General features: G+C 46.1%; 1 protein-coding gene across 2 annotated transcripts in view; it reads right to left on the bottom strand.

Moving 5' to 3' along the window:
• Ak4 (adenylate kinase 4) overlaps positions 1 to 17,530 on the bottom strand; it is a 48,034-nt gene extending 30,504 nt beyond the window's left edge. For both annotated transcript variants that reach the window (XM_052176845.1, XM_052176846.1), the window contains exons 1-2: positions 17,481 to 17,530; positions 16,907 to 17,143 (exon numbers count right to left, since the gene is read on the bottom strand). In XM_052176845.1, the coding sequence (XP_052032805.1) occupies positions 16,907 to 17,051 (145 nt within the window). In that variant the 5' untranslated portion in view covers positions 17,052 to 17,143; positions 17,481 to 17,530. The remainder of the gene's footprint in view (positions 1 to 16,906; positions 17,144 to 17,480) is intronic.
• Between the last annotated feature and the right edge of the window lie 595 nt (positions 17,531 to 18,125).

The following is an 18,125-nucleotide window of genomic DNA, read 5'->3' as shown; positions in this document are numbered from 1 at the left end:
AAGAAGAGTCACAGCCTCTGCCTTAGCCTAACTAGCCAGACAAACAGTAATGAGGGGACCTATTACAACTTTCCATGGTGGGGGCGGGGTGTGTGTCTGTGTGTGTGACAAACTTACTCCATAGCCCACACACAGACCTTGAGTTCAGGTTTATCTCAACCTTCTGACTATCATGGGCTTCTGTTATAACTGGGCCCACTACAGATGCCAGATTGCACACTCAGCAGGCCCATTTATTGAAATATTTTTCAATGCTAAAAGAAATGCCAAAAGCTAAAATAAAATGCTACAAAAATTCTAATTCAAAACAGGACCTAACTTGTGTTTCTTCAACTCAGTTCTCAAGTCTGCTGGGTCTTCTGGAGCCTTGGAGGTGGCTCAATGATGGTCCTTGCTCCAGAGTCCTACATGATGGAAGCAAAGCACTTCCAAAGTTGTTCTCTGACCGCCGTAGAAGAGCCATATTAAGGCTCATGCATGGCTTCGTAGCCCAGGCTGCCCCGAAACTCCCCACTCCCATCTTGACTAAGCCTCTCAAATGCTGGGTCCTTCACCTCAAACTGGCATTTTGAGCTGGGTGCAATGTGTGCACCCTAAAGAACTGGCTACCTGCCCCGTGGGCTGACACAGAGGACTTCTCAGCCCTGGCCTGTCCATGCCAGATACCAGCAGTGTAACCATGAGCAGCCCCTCCCTCCATGTGTCCCGGTCTGGCTGGGCAACAAGACCTCTCATAAAATTAGGCAAAACCTTGGTGTTTTGTTCACTGCTGTAGTAAAACTACTTATATTGTTGGAGGTTTTTCTTTTTCTTTCCTTCCTTCCTTTCCTTCCTTTCTTTCTTTAAAAGACAAGGTCTTACTCTGTAGCCCAAGCTGTCATGGAATTTATTATTATATGGGCTGAGTTGGACTCTAACTCACAGCGGTCCTCCTGCTTCAGCTTCCTAAGTGCTGGGATTACAGACATGAGCTACCACACTGGCGCGCTCCACGGATGAAGAGGCGGCTCAACAGTTAAGAGCACGAACTGCTCTTACAGAGGATCCAAGCTCAGTTCCCAGCTCTCCCGTCAAGCAGATCACAACTGCCTGTTAACTCCAGTTCCAGGGGATCTGATGCCCTTTTCTAACCTTCTTGGGCACCTGCACTCATGTGCACATGCCCACACACACACACACACACATACACACATTATTTTTAAAAAATTATAAATATTTTAAAAACTTTATTGAGCCCAGGAAGATTGCCCAGTAGTTAAGATCCTTTACTACTCCTAGAGGGACCAAAGATCTCAGTGTTCACATCAGGCAATCCATGACTGCCTGTAACATCATCTACATGGGATCCAGTAACCTGTCTTCTGACCTCTAGAAGTAACCACACATGTACACACATGCACATACATAAATAAAAAATGAAATCTAAAGAAAAGAGAAAATGTGGCTGGAGAGACTGCCCAGCAGCACTCTTCCAGAGAGTCAGGATGCAGCTCCCAGCACTCACATGAACGCTTACATTAATATATAGTTTTTAACAAAGATTTTATTTATTTTTATTTATATGCCTGCATGCCAGAAGAGGGCATCAGATCCCATTACAGATGGTTGTGAGCCACCATGTGGTTACTGGGAATTGAACTCAGGACCTCTGGAAGAGCAGATAGTGCTCTTAAACACTGAGCCATCTCTCCAGTGCAGAGATTTAATTTTTTATGATGTACATTGAGATTTCTCAGTATCTCTCATATCCTGACAAACAGTGCCTGACCTGCCTTACTAACAATCACTAAACTAACAATTACAGCCCTGTCAACACTCTTAACCCTCCAAGGTAGCTCCACCATCACTCTATCTGTAAGTGAGCAAAGGTTGGCCTCCTCGCCCAACTGTTCAGAGCCAAGATGGGTACCACTGTGAGTGCTACTAAACAGTTAACTTAGACACAGCTTTGGATCTTAGAAAGCTAACAATACAGGGCTGGGAGACAGCTCAGTCAATAGTAAAGTGCTTGTCATGCAAGTGTGAGGAACTGAGCTTAGTACACAGTACGGTGATAACAAAAGTCACCATGGTGGCTTGTACTTGCAATCCCAGAACTAGGGAGACAGGAGGATTCCTGGAGCTCAACAACCAGCAAAGTTAGCTTAATTGAGGAGTTTCAATAAGGTAAGACCCTATCTCAAAAAAGAGGAGATCCAGAGAAAACTCAGTGGTTGAGAGCACTGGTTGCTCTTGCAGAAGAACTGGGTTCCAGTCCCAGAGCCCACCCATATGGTGGTTCACTGCCTATAATTTGTAACAGAAGATCCAGCAACCTTCTCCGACCTTGAAAGGCCCCATATACACATATGGTGCTCATCCTCTGACCTCGAAAGGCCCCATGTACACATGTGGTGCTCATACATATACAAGAGAAAAATTAAGTCTTAAAAAAAGATGGATGAAGCCTGAAGTTATCAATGACACCCAAGGCTGGTTTTTGGCTTCCAGACACACAGATGGGTTCAAACACACAAGCACATACACATACCAAAATAAGAAATAATGTATGTAGTACATGAGACACAGTTCAAATAAACTAACAATTACAGATAACTTTGGGCTAATTGTAATCTGTTGCTTGTTCCATTAATCAATGCCCCCAACATTTAAGCTGCATCTGACTAGAAGATACCCCACCACCTGCAGTTCTTGTCATCAATTCTACACAATCATCCTAACTCTTGACCTGGCAAAGGGGACCTAAATCAAAGGGTAGATGGTACAAGTGCCCTAGAGAAGTTAGAGCTGGTGTCTTATGACTCGAGTCCTACAAGCTAAAGTGGGAAGAAGGCAAGGAAGATAGCAGCTCACTAGCATCCATCTTGGGCAGGCCTGGGACACACTTTGCAGACTAGGCTGGGCTTGTCTTGCACTGATCCTTCAGTCTCTGCATCCTGAATACAAGACTGAAAATGTGAGCCAGAGGGTCTCACAAAGCTTCACAAGACAGAAGAGTCTTCACGATACTTGAAATAGCATGAAAATGGAAAGAAAGTAGAACACAACAGCCCTGAACAGCTAAGACGGTCCCATTTAACCACTGGTGGTGGTGCTGGCCATCAAAACGGAGTCATAGTAAATGGGTTGTTTTTTCATTTTTTAAAATCTAGCAGGGTATAGTGGCACACATTTCATATTTGTAACCGTAGTTGTTCAAGGCCAGCCACAGTAGGCTGCATAGGGAGTTCCAGTCTACACAGGCAAACGGTGTCTCCATAAACTGATAAACATAGTAAGACCCTGACTAAAGAACCAAAAAAGAAAGAAAGAAAGAAAGAAAGAAAGAAAGAAAGAAAGAAAGAAAGAAAGAAAGAAAGAAAGAAAGAAAGAAAGGAGAAGAGAAGAGAAGAGAAGAGAAGAGAAGAGAAGAGAAGAGAAAAGAAAAAAGAAAAGAAAAGAAAAGAAAAGAAAAGAAAAGAAAAGAAAAGAAAAGAGAAATAAGCTAAGGAGATAAGATAGATCAGTAAGCATTTTCCACAAGCATGAGGGCTTCAACTCAATTCCAATACCCATAAAAAGCTTGGTGTGGTAACATGTGCTTGCAATCACAGCACTAGGAGGGCAGACAGCTGGATTGCCAAGGCTCACTGGCTAGCCAGCCTAGCCAACAGATGAGCCCCAGGTCCCAGTGAGACCCTTCCTTAAAGAAAAGCAAAACAAAAACATCTGAATAGTTCCTGAGGAACACACCCAAAGTTGACCTCTGGTAAGCGCACACACTTAAGGCATACAAACATACACACACTCACACTGGAGCACTCACATGGGCACACAAACATGTGCAAAGGAATAATTAACAAGTTAGCAGACAGATAACAGCATCAGATCAAGTGTTCAAACTCAATATCCAGTGAAGATGCCTGGTGTAGCCCAATTCAGAGCATGTAGAGCTTATACCCATCAAATCAGGACTTAGACATGCATCCAGCTGAGCTGTGCGTCCAGGTGACCGCCTGGGGGAGCTGGACCACCCACCTTCCCATTGTAGCCACTTTACTGTGGCATAGACAATAGCAACATCTGGTGGAAACAGTTCACCTTCTGGATGATCTCTCATACATGAGCACCTGATCTGATGTTGTTTCCTGTCTGCTACTTCTTTGTTACTTGTTATTTATTCCTTTTAAGAATGTTGCTAAAACATTCTTAATAAATTGACTCATTCGCAATCAAAAGCACAGCTTTTCTACAGACTGTACAGAACACACACAACACATACATGGATCAAGCATATAGGCGAACACACATACACACTTTTGGAAGGAAGGAAGGAAGGAAGGAAGGAAGGAAGGAAGGAAGGAAGGAAGGAAGGAAGGAAGGTAGGTCTAGATATATAATCTCAAAATCAACAGTGCAAGAAACTAGGCTATTTTTATCAGGAAAAGACACAACTTAAGTTGGCAAAGAGGTACCTTGAAACTATTTTCATTATCTTTAGAGCCAGTGGATGCAGTTTATGTGGCACTGAAGACAGAAGCTAGACAAGTGGATGGCAACACTGTATGGGGAACTCTCCCAAAAAATCAGACCTATACACGGATGGAAGAGCCCACTCTGCACCCGTGGGGACAGCCATCAGCTGCCACAGGCAGGAGGAGGCAAGTATAGAATGGCCGGCCACTTGGGCAGAATGACCCAAAAATCCCTTCCAATTCTCAGACATTTAAGAAAATGAGTACTTAAAACTCACCAGGTTCATTGTTATGCATTCTGCTTAGTCCCAAAGAACTCTGGAAACCCAAAACAAAACACAGTGGAAAAGAGATTTTGTACTTCCTCCAAGCTGCAGACTTCATTTTCCAAAAACTAAAGGACTGGCGTTGATGCCAAGCCAAAAGCAACCTTCCTTTGGAAAAATAAAAGGATGTTGTTATCTAAGATAACTATGGATAATATCTTAGCTATCTATAGTTACCACTTAAAAAAAAAAAAACTTGGACTAGACCACATAATCAATCCACGCTGGCTATTCTAACCAAGAAGTAATAGCCACCCTCTCTAAGAAGACAAATATCCAAAATCAGAACTGAATGAACCCATTTTAACATAGGGAGAAGATCTGAACTGGTGGGTTTTCTAGTGTAGATATAGTCATCAGCACTGGAATGCAAGTTCCACAAACCCCACTTTACACCATTAGGAAGCAAAAACCAAAACTCAAAGTTTCCATGTTGGTACTGTGTAGTGGATCCTTACTGCTAGTAAGAAGAATATAAAACAGAGAAAGGCCAGTGTTGTGGAGGCAGAGGCAGATCTAAGGCCAGAACCCATGCGAGGTACTCGATAATTACCAGAGACTAGACGAGAGACGGGTATGGGCTACCTGCTAATGATCAGGGGCTGAGTGGTATTACCACTGTAAAACAGACTGAATACTATGTGGCTTGTGTCCTTCTCTGGAGCACTTTTCTTTTGGGTTTTTGTTGTTGACTTGTTTTGTTGTTGATGATGATGTTTGTTTCAAGAAGGGGTCTCATAGTCATGCTGGTCTTGAACTCATAATCCTCTTGCTTCAGCCTCCCAAATGCTGAGATTATAGATGTAGGATCCCATGTTCAGCGGACTTAGGTAGATTTTTCAGTAAAGAGCAGACAGAGGCTGGCCTCATATACATGCTGGACAAGCTTACTGAGCTATGCCGACACCTATTTATTTTGAAACAGTCTTACTAAATTACATCAGCTGAGACCTCTCACTGTAAACCAGGCTGGCCTGGAACTCATTCCCAGCCTTCTGCCTCTGCAGTTGAGGTTGTAGCCTATGCCACCACACTTAGCTTGATTTGTACAGTATTTTTGTTCTGTGGTGTGGGTCACTGGGAAGTGTGTGGACATCAGACGTTGTTGAGTCTCTACGGCCATCTTGTTTTGGGGCAGGGTCTCTCTTGCTTCTTGTGCATGTGCAACAAGAGCCCCACCGAGCTTCTGGGCAAGATTGCCACCTGCCTGTAGGAGTGCTGGAATTAAAGATGCGAGCCAGCCACCACATCCAGCCTCTCGCTTGGGGTCCTGGGTTCCAGGAGTTGAACTCAAGTCATCACCAAGCTGGCATGGCAAGCACTTTGACCTACTGAGCTGTCTCCCTGACCCTTAATTTGAACATTTTTAAGGTACAGTTTAGCTGGTTTATATATTACCAGCAGCAACAGAAATAAATTTCTTATAACAAGAATTTGACCACTCAGGAAACCTTGAGCTTACTCCATCCATCTCATGAACAGCGTAGGCCAGGATGCTTCCCTTTTTCATTTTAAGTTCACTCTACCTGCCAATGTTTGAACAGAAGATCCTCCCATCCCCCCTGCTTGGAGCTTAGTTCAAACATTTCGGAAAGATCTGACTTCAATCTGACCTCACTGTAGCTCTGTGGTACAATGCTTGCCCATCTTGGATGTAGTGGTCTTCCAGTGACCAGTCATCACTGTAGTATGCTACCTTCTTGATATACTTAACACAGAATATAAAACATAAGAAATGGGGCTGGAGAGATGGCTCAGCGGTTAAGAGCACCGACTGCTCTTCCAGAGGTCCTGAGTTCAAATCCCAGCAATCACACAATGGCTCACAACCATCTGTAATGGGATCTGATGCCCTCTTCTGGTATGTGTCTAAAGATGGCTACAGTGTACTCATATAAATAAAAATAAATAAATCTAAAAATAAATAAATAAGAAATGACACTTTTGGTGAGAGACCATGACTGAAGTCATTATTAATAACCAAAGGGAACCTGTTACCAAGAGAAGAAAATGAACTAAAGATACAGATGGTATGAAGAAGTCCCAGAAAAGAGCCACCTGTGGTGGGAATAGTGCGAAAAGCTTCAAAGCCAAGGCTGAAAACAGATTCAGAAAATAAAAGGCATTCCAAGGGAAAGTTAAGTCTGAGCAATGTCCCCCGCCCACCTGGTCAGTGACTTCAATATTCCGCCCACACACGCACACAGCACCAGGTCTCACTGGAACATCATGAGACCTACAACTTGAACCATAAGCCATGAGTTCAGAAAGGTCAGAGAACAAGTTTGCATGCATGCCTCCCCATGCCTAACGCTGGCACAGAAACTGCTTCAAACGCCTAATGAAGGAACACTGGGCTCCCACAACACTGCAAACCTCACGCTGTTACGATGAAGACTCATTTCTACCTCCTTACCCTGCAGATGGTTTCTATTCTGAGACCTCTTTCATCCTTTTAGGGATGGGGGTGGTGCTACCTTCTTCATAGAAGTATTTAAAAATGTTTTGAAGGTAGAGTTTCTGAAACAAAACCCTACAAATCTCTAGTCTACCAAACTTATTTCCTGTGACAACAGCCCAACTGGCCTGAAATTCTCAATCCTCCTCTTCAGCCTCCTGAGTATGTGCCACTCTGCCATCCCAACTTTTTGTACCTCAACACACTTTTGGAAAGCTAAGTTGCTATGATTTTCTGCCACCTGCTGTGTTTGTCAAATGTACCTAAAGATTCAATATAATTGCCAATGACAATTTTTCAAGGTGAGGCTTCTAAAGGTATTAGCTCATGATCTCCCTTACGAAGAGGGTTATGTTTCCCATCACCAAAGGTACAAGGGCTAGGGATATAGCTGTTATAGTTTATAGTAAAGTTTATCAGTGTAACTATAAATAGTTCAGTTACAGTATAAGGGTGAGAGAAACAACTTACAGTTTGGACATGGTGTCTGTAATCCCAGCACTCAGTGCGAAGCTGAGCGGGGAGGACAAATGATTAAACCTTACCTGGGGTCTCCATGGTCAGACAATGTCAAAACACAAAAGGGTAGGCAGTCAACATGATGGCTCAGAAGGGAAGGGCACTTGCCACTAAGTCTGAGGACCTCTTATAGTTCAATCCCTGAAACCCACACAGCAGAACTCACTCCTATAAGCTGTCCTCTGACCTCTGAGTGCACAGCACCCCACACAAATATATATAATACATTTTCAAAAACAGCAAGAACAAAAGCATTAAGTAGCATCTAGCCCTCCCCTTCATCCTTTAGCATATGAGCAGTACTCAGAAAGCCAGCCCAGAAGCCCAGATCTTCACCATGCCGATGCCGATGCCGTGCTCCTGGAGCCTGCCAGCCTTCAGATATGTACAAAATAGCCAGGCAAGGTGGCACATACTGTGATTCGAGCATAATAAGAGGCTGGGGCAGGAAAATCCAGTTCACAGCCAGCCTGGGATATGCACTGAGTTACAGGCCAGGCCAGTAAGGACTACACAGCAAGACCCTATTTCTGTCTACTGGCTCCAAGAAAAGTTAAAGTAAATTTCTGATGTTTTAAACTAGTGTGAAACATTTTGTTTTAGCAAGCAAACAGATCAAGATACTGTCTCAAAATAGTATTTCTAACCAGGTGAGAGGTAGAAGAACCTAATGTCCAAGACAGCCTGGGCTACGGACAATTTCAAGCTAACCAAGGCTATGTGGCAAGACTCTGTCTCAACCAAAACATAAAAGCAGTCAATGGAGGCCAAGTGGCGACAAACTTGAGGCAAACACATTCTACTAGATCCTCCAGTGTCAGGCAGGCAGCATGAGATAAAGAGTGTGACTCAAGCTGAAGATAAGCCCCAGGTTTGAATGAGTGTATCTAGCTGTCTGACCTAGGGCAAGGTGTCCAACCTCTGGGGCCATTTGCTCATTTTTAGAATTATATAACAAGATCTGCCACTTTGTAGATAGGCAGGTAAATTATAATAGGAACAAAAGAGCCAGCCCAGGCCCTGGCAGATGCTATACTCACTGCAAACTTAGGACCAAGTACCAAGAATTACAAAGTGCCAGGCAGGGCCCCTGGTCAGTGGTGCAAATAAAAAAAAAAAAATTACATGTTGATTAAAGTACTAACTCTAGAAAATAATTAATCGTTAGCGTCTTCAGAATCTGATGATCAGGACTAATGCTGTAGTCTTTTCACACTAAGCAAATGCGTGCTGCCAGGTCATTTCTCTAGTACAAAAGTTCTCAGGTCTAGAGGTGAGGCTGTTAAAATGTAACATCAACCATGCAAAATGGACCTCTTGGGGTCATACAAATGAGACCTTCTGTACTGTGTCTAAAAGGCCAAACAGAACTAAATGGTGTGTGTTGGGGGGGTGCAGAAAGTAACCCTAAAACCTGTCTATCACCTACTTATGCTTTTTAAAAAATCAATTGCTCAGAGGAAGCCCATGTTTGAATGCCTGGCCCATAGGGAAAGCTCAAAAGGCTTCATAAAGAAAATAACACTTCCCGGTCTACATATCACATATGAAGCAATACAGAATAAAATAACACCATTTAATAATTTGTTTGGCAAATGGCCAATATACCTTCATAAACTGCCTATTTCTTAATCATTCGAACCACAATTTCATGATTATTTGCTATCGCTTGAACTCTAGAAAGTTTAAAGTTTTATAAACCACACTGTATTGATGGGCCATGGTGGTGCACACCTTTAATCCCAGAACTAGGAAGACAGGCAGGCAGATCTGAGTCTGGGACCAGACTAGTCTACAGACTAGTTCCAAGACAGCCAGCCCTCTCTCAAAAATAAAAAATTAAAGAAAAAAGGATGGAAGAAAAAGGATACACCCTACACTGTACTAATTTAAAAGATTTTTAAGTGTGTGTGTGTGTGTGTGTGTGTGTGTGTGTGTGTGAGAGAGAGAGAGAGAGAGAGAGAGAGAAGTGCACCCCTATGGCAGGTTTCAGATCCTCCAGAGCTAAAGCTAAAGGCACGGATACACTACTTTTATGTGTATCTTAAAAACAAGAAACAGGAGCTGAAGACAAGGGGCGCGGGCAGAGCAAACGCAGCCCCACCTGAGATTTGGCGGTAGCTCGGCTGTAACGCTTAGGCTTCGCACGAGCAGAACACTGTACTGATAAAATAACCTTTGCTCTAACAGTGCAGGTATTAATAAAGACAATAAAATAAAACAGTGATCTATAAAGGTGTGTCCATGAACACTAGTGGACGACAGCTCTAGAGAGAGTCCCCAGGTAGGCTATAACAATATAATAAATAATTATATTTATTAAGCGGCTCTCCTCACCTGACAACTGGTATCATCTGTCAAATTCAGTTCAAGAAACCCCCAGGGCTGGCTAGTTCTATGTCACCTTGGCACCAGCTAGAGTCACTGGAGAAGAGGAAGCCTCAGCTGAGAAAACGCCTCCATAAGATGTGGCTGTAGGCAAGCCAACAGGACATTTTCTGAATTAGTGATTGATATGGAAGACCCCAGCCCACGGTGGGGAGGGCCACCCCTGGGACGATGGTCCTGGGCTCTAGAAAAAGCAGGCTGAGAAAGCCAGTAAGCAGCACTCCTTGCTTCGACATCTGCTCCGCCACCAGGTTCCTGTCCAGATCTCCTTTGATGATGAAAAGTATTGTGGGAGTGTAAGCCAAACGAACCCTTTCCCCAAGTCGCTTTTGGTCATGGTGCTTTAGCACAGCAACAGTAACCCCAACTAGGACACACTTCCTCGAAAGTGCTCCCCAACACGGGGTAGCAAGATAGCTCTGTGGGTAAGTCCTTGCCACACAAGTCTGACAACCTGAGTTTGATCCCCAGAACCTATATAAAGTTGGAAGGGGGACCAAAAAAAAAAAAAACCTCTTGATAGTTTGATAGTTGTTCTGACCTACACACCGGTGGGCAAGCAAATGCACACACATTCACACACTTGCAGGGACAAATGCACTCCACAAGAGTAATTGTTTAGATGATAATAACTGTTTAAGGTGTTCCCTGGCCACGCAAGAAATCCCAATACTCACGAGACTGATGTAGCAAGACTAGAGTCTGAGGCCATCCTAGACAACACTGTGAGTTATAGGCCAACCTAGGCTACAAAGCAAGACCCTGTTAAAAAAAAAAAAAAAGTGTTCCCCAATCACACCTCCTCTTAAACACTACAAAAGCCATCTTTTCCCTGTGGTCTCTGGAACGAGGCATGCAGTTCTGTGACTCCTCGCTCGCTTCCTGATTCACCTGAATTGAGCAGGCCCCTTCAGAGACTCCACCTCCTGTCACTGCTTTGTCCCCTCAAAGCCACACTGCCCAGGTCACAACACTCAATGCAAAACACTGCTACTTGCTCGTCTACCAGGAGATGCTAACCCCAATGCCCAGCAAAGGAAGACTAGGTATATCCATGGGTCTCAAGAGTATAGCCTGAGGAAATCTGAGCATCCAGGATATGTCTCCAGAGTCCATGAGATCCTCCATCAACTACTTATATGTGTGACATCACCTTCAAACTGCAGCACAAACTCAAGGAGTCAAAGGTAACCTTGCATTCTTCCATAAAGCCAGATATTAGAGACTGGAGCCAGGTCTGAAAGCCAGGCATGAAGGCACACACCTATAATCTGAGCATTGTAGAAGCTGAGACAGAAGAACTCACAGTTCAAAGCCAGAATGGGCTATTAAAAAAAAAAAAAACTCATAAAGGGAAAGGGGAAATTAAACTGAGATTACAGATGACAAAGAAGACTTAGTGACTCAATGAAATGTTCACTATTCAGTTGGATCTTAGAACAGAAAATACATTAGTGGACAAGCCAGTGGTATTCAGAGAATGTCTGCAAATTAGGGAATGACACTGCCAATGTTATTTTACTGAGTTATTTGCTTATGAAAATAACCTATGGAAACAGTTTAAAGATGCCTCAGCGGGCCCACAGCTTGCAGTACGCAAAGCTAGCTCTGGCTTTAATCCCAAGCACCATATAAAATGGAGTGGTGGCCCTGCCTACAGTGCCAGCACCCAGGAAGCAGGCTGCAGCAAGATCAGATGTTCAAGGCCAGCTGGGTTTGGGGGTCTGAGAGTTGGCTCAGGGGATCAAGTCCCTCGACAAACGCAGTTTTTTTAGATTTCCCAAACCAAGGCTAGACCCAAATGTCTATATACACAAAGCAAGGGATCAAGCCTAGGGTTTCTCCCATGCTAGGCAGGCTACCAATTGAATGAGTTCCATAGCCCAAGAAACTCTTAAAACACCTGCCCTTCACTGACCTGGGTCTCATCCCAAGTCTTGCCAAATAAGGGGGAAACTGGAATGTAGCATACCTTAGAAATCTTGGGACGAGGCAAGACCCTGGATAAACCAGAGAAGGTTAACCATTTAAAGTTGCTTTGGGTGTAATACTGAACTCTGGCTAAGGTCTCCAAACCCCTCCATCCTCAATTCTTGGAAAAATTCACTCTTACATAAGGTGTGCATTTATACTTAATGAGTACCCAAAAGCCTGAGCCCTTTGAACGAGGTCATCTTTTCAGAGAGGATCAGCTCATAGCCTCATTTAAAATGCTAGTCAGTCCATCTGTAACACCCTGGCAAGAGCTGCAGTTAATATTAATTAAGAGCAGAAACAGGTTCCTTCTTGAACATCTTTTCTTTAGTCAAGTCCAAGATGCTTGCTTCCAAATGGAACTTCTCCAACTCTCCTACCCTTGAGACACTAGACTCCAGTATTTAAAGGCGCCTGTTTTTCTAATATCACTGCCTGCCTGACACTTAAAACCGGATCTTCATATCCTTCAGATAAAACTTAGCAAAGAAAGCTATCACAAAATAGCAGAGTTTTTGGGAGCTTTGTAGTGGTTCCTTCTGGACATATTTTTCCTTAGTAGCCCTATTCATCCAGACCTACAGACTTCAACCTTCCTTGTCCTAACATTTCAGGGGTGTCCCAGCAGGCACTCACCCATGCGATGCTAGGACTCTAACCCACCAGTACTTTGTCTACTGGGCAAGCACCCCACCAACTGAGCCACATTCCCACCCCAAATTGGAATTTTTTTTTTGATGGGATACATTCTAAACTATTTACTTTTTATTTTATAAGCATTGGAATTTTACCTGTATGTGCGTCTATCTGAGGGTGTCAGATCTCCTAGAACTGGGGACTGTTCTGACAGTTGTGATCTGCCATAGGGGTGCTGGGAATTGAACCTGGGTCCTCTGGAAGAACAGCCAGTGCTCTGTACTCTGAGCCATCTCTCCAGCCTCATGGGATAGGTTCTAAAGCTTACCAACTTTGTGTGTGTATCTATGCACAAGTGCTTACACACACACACACACACACACACACACACACTTGTGAGTGGGGGTAGAGGGAGCATAATATTCCCTAAGAGAATGTACGGATCAGCTCCATGAACGTTAAGGCAAGTCTTCCTATTTCTTCACAGTGTGTGCTAAGAAAATACAAGCTAAAGACCTGGGGGCGGGCCCGCAAATAAGGTATTTGATAAGCCTCAGCCTGTACAGCTCCAGGCAACCTAAGAAAGGCCAAGGGAAAAACAACTATCAGGAAGCTAAGCTCCAGTCCTTTGTAAGCACTACTCTAACTGAAGCAGGCTAGGTAACGTCTGGTACAACACACAATTTCTGGCTGGACTTGTACCTTTAATACTGACAACATGGATGAACCCTTTGTGGTACATTACAGTTTGGGAGTTCCCAGCTTCAGAGGTAGAATATGCTGTGAGGAGAAAGTGCAACAAGAGGCACATCATCAAGTTGCTCCTCCTGGCACAGGCCTGTAATCTAGCACTAGGGAAGCCAAAGGCCAACATGGTTCACACACAGACTTGTCTCAAAAGAAAAGGTATAGGTACATTATTTTCCTCATTACCCCTGCATCAGGCACACACAGTAGACAAAGCGGACAGCCATCAGCTTTCCTGTCACCATATTCAACCAACAGCTGATACCATCAGCATAGTAAGTGCAGAGGAAGGAGATGGATCCTGCAGGGCGGTGAGGAGACTTCCCTCTCCAGAGCAGTGAGGTCAGACAGCCCTTTCCTGCAGGGCAGCTTTTTGCCAGACTGTGGCTGCAGGAGGCAAGCCATGCAGTGAGGAGCCTGCCCAAATCCAGGTTGCAGCAGATGGCCTGAGCTACTTTCCAATTTAAATTGTCACCAAGATTCCACTTCCTGGGCTTTGCTGGGTCTCATCACCTACAGATGTCAACTACGAACTGTGTGTTCAGAAGGTTTCTTGGCTTTCCTAAAAGGTTAAAAGCAATCCGCAGGTGACAGGAAAATAAAGTGAAGAATGTGTCCTTGTTTATATTACAGACAATGGCCCTAAGTCCCTCACTTAGACCTCTAGAAACATTCAGTGACATCACACCCAAGCCCAACTGGAACAAGCCAATTTCAAAACAAACTGCAGTCTTTCATTTCTAGTTTTTCCCTGGTCAAGTTTTTTAATTAGTTTATGGGGCTGGGGGAGAAAAGGTGATTCCAAAAAGCATTTAAAAGTTGCTTTCAATATGAAAGAAAGGGTGGCAGAATGAAGGCATTTAAAGGAATAGAAACATTTCAGGTGATGGTGGTGTAGGACTTTAATCCCAACACTTGGGAGGCAGAGGCAGGAGAATCTGAGTTTGAGGCCAGCTGGTCTTCAAAGACCGAGAGAGGCTACAGAGAAACCCTGTCTTGAAAAACCAAAGGGGTGGAGGAGAAAATTAAAATAATGATGGGAGCTGGGGGGAATGGCTCAGTGGTTAAGAGCACTGGGTGCTCAAAAGGACCTGGAACGGGCGCCTCATATCCATGATATGTCAACCATCTGGAATCCAGGTTCATGGGATCTGATGTCCTCTTTTGACCATTATCAGGCATGAACATGGTTCATATAGAGATATAATATCCAGACATGTAAAATAATAAATTAGCCCTTTTTAAAAAGGGAAAACAGAAGATAACCAAATAAAAAGCTTTCCGGACTCCTAAGTAGAGAAATAAGCTATCCCTTATCTTAGAGCCATGCGTGGAGGGAAGCAGAGGCCTTTAACTCAGCAGTCGCGAAGTAGGGGCAGATGGATCTCTGAGTTTGAGGCCAGTCTGACCTACATAGCTAGTTCCAGCATCCAGGTCTACTTGTACAATCATAGTGGAAGTCTTTGCCCTCATGTTCCTCAGCAAGCGTGGGAGAGCTTGGGAGACAGCCTCCTTCTCCAACCTGAGAGAAGCATCATGGAGATATGCATCTCCTCAAGAGGCTCACCTGACCCCCAACTGGCTCAGCAAGATGGCCACCAACTATATAGAAGTAAATGGTCTTCGAAATCAAGTGAAGCCAAACAGCAGACCCAATAAAGGCAGCTACCTCCACTCCCCATTAAAAAAAGAAAAAATGCCTATAGCCCAGCCACAGAGGTTCAGTGTAAAACTCTTCATTCCAGAAGGAAATTGCAGACGATGTTACGAAAGACACTGGGTTTTTCGCTACCTTGACTCAACTATCTTTCTCTGTAGCCTTACTGGAAGAATCCCAACCCTAAGCACAACCCTTCTAACTGTATTACCCCCCTCCCAAATTGTATTGCAAATACTGAAAGAACATAAGGGGCAGCCCGTATGTAACTCAGGAGTACAGTGTTTCCAGAGCAGTCACACAGGCATGAAGGTCGATCCCCAGCAGAGAAAAAGGATCTTACTGGGGAGTTGGAGTGTACCAATAATCCCAGTTACTGTGTCAGAAAAATGACAAGTAACTTAATAAGACCCTATCTCAATCTAAAGGCCGGTGAGGAGGCTCAAAGTATATAGGCACGTGACAGGAAGCCAGAAGAGGGCCTGAGCTCTACATGAGCAATGCTAGGGCCACACTCAAAAAATAAATAAGATTTTAAATTTTAATTTAAACCCAGTTTTGGATGTTACTCAGTGGTGTGTTACCTGCCTAGACTCTTAGAAGACCTGGTACATATAAACGCTTCTATCTCAGATACAGGTATCAGGGAAAGTACCCCCTGATTATCCAAATAAAGGCTGGCTTTTACAACTGCTTCAGAGAAATAAGCAGCCTTTCAAATGCTTCAAGTGGTTGCTTTTAATCTGCTTTCCAACATTGTTCTCCACCCACCTGCTCATGATCCTAGGTGCTTCTAAAATGCAGATTTATTAACAATTAGTCCATAACAAACCATAACCACGTTGCATACAAATGAGAACATTATTAAGGAAGGAACAAGCTCAGGGCAACACGTTTCATCAGGGGATTGCTAATTGCACTCATCCGCATCCCAGGATGGTCTGTGCCCCACAGTATCACGCTGATACTTCGCCTTCTTTGGAACCGAGGAAGAGGGGGGAAGGGAGGCACTTAAAAGAATAGATGATAGGGCGACCTAGACCCCTAACTTCACCGCATCCGCCGAGGGTCGACCTCAAAAGGTCACTTGCTGTAAAGCTAAACTCAAAATGCAATCTTTCAAAACAAGTCTCCGGGTCTCCAGGCTGCCAAGCTGGGCTTGTGGAGGAGGGGAGTTAGCAGGGACAGTTTGTCGCGGGCGCCTGCAGCGACTTCAGGCCTTTCAGCGCTACGCAGCACTTGGCTCCAGGCTGGAGCGCGCGCAGGGGGCCGTGGGGGGAGCGCGCAGCAGAGTCCCAGCGCGCCGGCGGCCGCGATTCCCACAGGTGGGCGGCGCGGTGCTCTGCTCCGCGCCGAGCTAGGCGACCCACGACTGAGCAGGACCACAGCAGGGAACCCAGGGGCTCTGCTTACGGGAGACTGCACGAGAGGCCAGTAAGGGTCCCCGCCGAGCGGCTAGCGTTTCCCTCGGCTTGCCGTGCAGGGTCCTCCCCACGCGCGAGCGGCCAGTGCAGTCGAAGGCGCTGCCGAGCAGCCTCGGCCTCCTCCGGGCGCGGTTAAGCCGCGCAGGCGGCCGGCCGGCCGGCTGCATGCGCCGCGGCACGTACAAGCCCGCACGGGCACACGCGGGCGGGGGCAGGGCGCCGGCGCCGAGGGGACCCGAGCCCAGCCGGTGATCGCCCCGCTCCCGGCTCTACCACCCCGCCAGACTCGTCTCTACCCTCACTCCCCAGCCTCGGCTCCTCACCCGTGCTGGTCTTGAGGTTCTCCCGCAACAAGTGGCCGCTGGAGAGATGCTGGAGGCCAAAGTTCTGGGCGATCCTTTCGCAGACCGTGCCCTTGCCAGAGCCGGGCGGCCCGAGGATGACCGCGCGCAGGAGTTTGGAAGCCATGGCTTTGGCGGTGACCAGGACCGCAGCCCGCGCACTTTGCCCGGCAGCCCCTGCCTCAGCACCCTCCGCACGCTGAGACTCGCCTGCCACCCCTACAGGGGAAGGAGAGGCTTTTAAGACTGCCCCGCCCCTCGGCCCCGCCCTCCGCCACCTCCTCGGGCCCCACCGCGCGGGTGAACCGTCGCAGCCCCCACCCCCACCCCCACCAGCTCGGTCCTTTGGGGTCAGAGGTCAGTCAGACCCACCCGGGTCCTTCCCTGCAGCCCAATCCAGGAGCGCGACTCCGGGAAGCCACTGCGGGTCCCCGCACGTGGGCAGAGCGGGCGCAGCTCGCCGGCCGCTTCTCGGTGACTGTCGCATCCCCAGAGTGGTCACTGCCCGCAACTGAAGGGGCCCACCTCCGCCCCGAGCAGCCGGGGAGACACACACCTCGGTGGAGAGGAGCGCGGCCACACTTAGCCCTGATCCCGCTGGGCGGCGCCGCCTCTGCCCCGCTGGCCGCGCGGGACTCGATGCTTCTTACGTAAGCCGGGAGCCGGCTCCGCGCTACCGCCGCCGCGCCCCCTCCTCTCCCCTCCCGGCGTGTCCGGGGCCAGGCCGAGGCTGCGGGGGCGAACGGAGATGGAGACGCCCAGAGGGAAAGGAACCGCCTGGGGACCCGGACTATTGTCAAGGGGAAGGAAAAACACAACTTGTTGAGCGCCTACCCTGTGTCCAGTTCTAGACTGTGTGATTTTATTATGCAACCTTTACAGGTACCGATGCAGAAAGGCTTAGAAAACACACTGTTCGTTCATGTACTTAGCAATGTAGAGTGGACATCTTTGTTGTTGTTGTTGTTGTTTAATCCCTGTGAGGGAATCAAACCACCCGGGGACTGTTCCTTAAACCAGGGTGGCTTACCCCAGTATTCACAGCAGGCCCTGGCAAGAGTAGAAAGTTGTGGGCGGGCCTGAACTACTTACTTATTGAGACCCAGTCTTTAAAAAAAAAAAAAAAAAAAAAACTTGTGGCCCAGCGCTCTTCCGTTTGCTTGACATACAACAACAAAAGATCAATGGCTCCATAGTTGCA

Source organism: Apodemus sylvaticus, chromosome 3 (genome assembly GCF_947179515.1).
Source record: "Apodemus sylvaticus chromosome 3, mApoSyl1.1, whole genome shotgun sequence".
Taxonomy (NCBI): domain Eukaryota; kingdom Metazoa; phylum Chordata; class Mammalia; order Rodentia; family Muridae; genus Apodemus; species Apodemus sylvaticus.
This window is presented reverse-complemented; position numbering and strand designations above follow the sequence as displayed.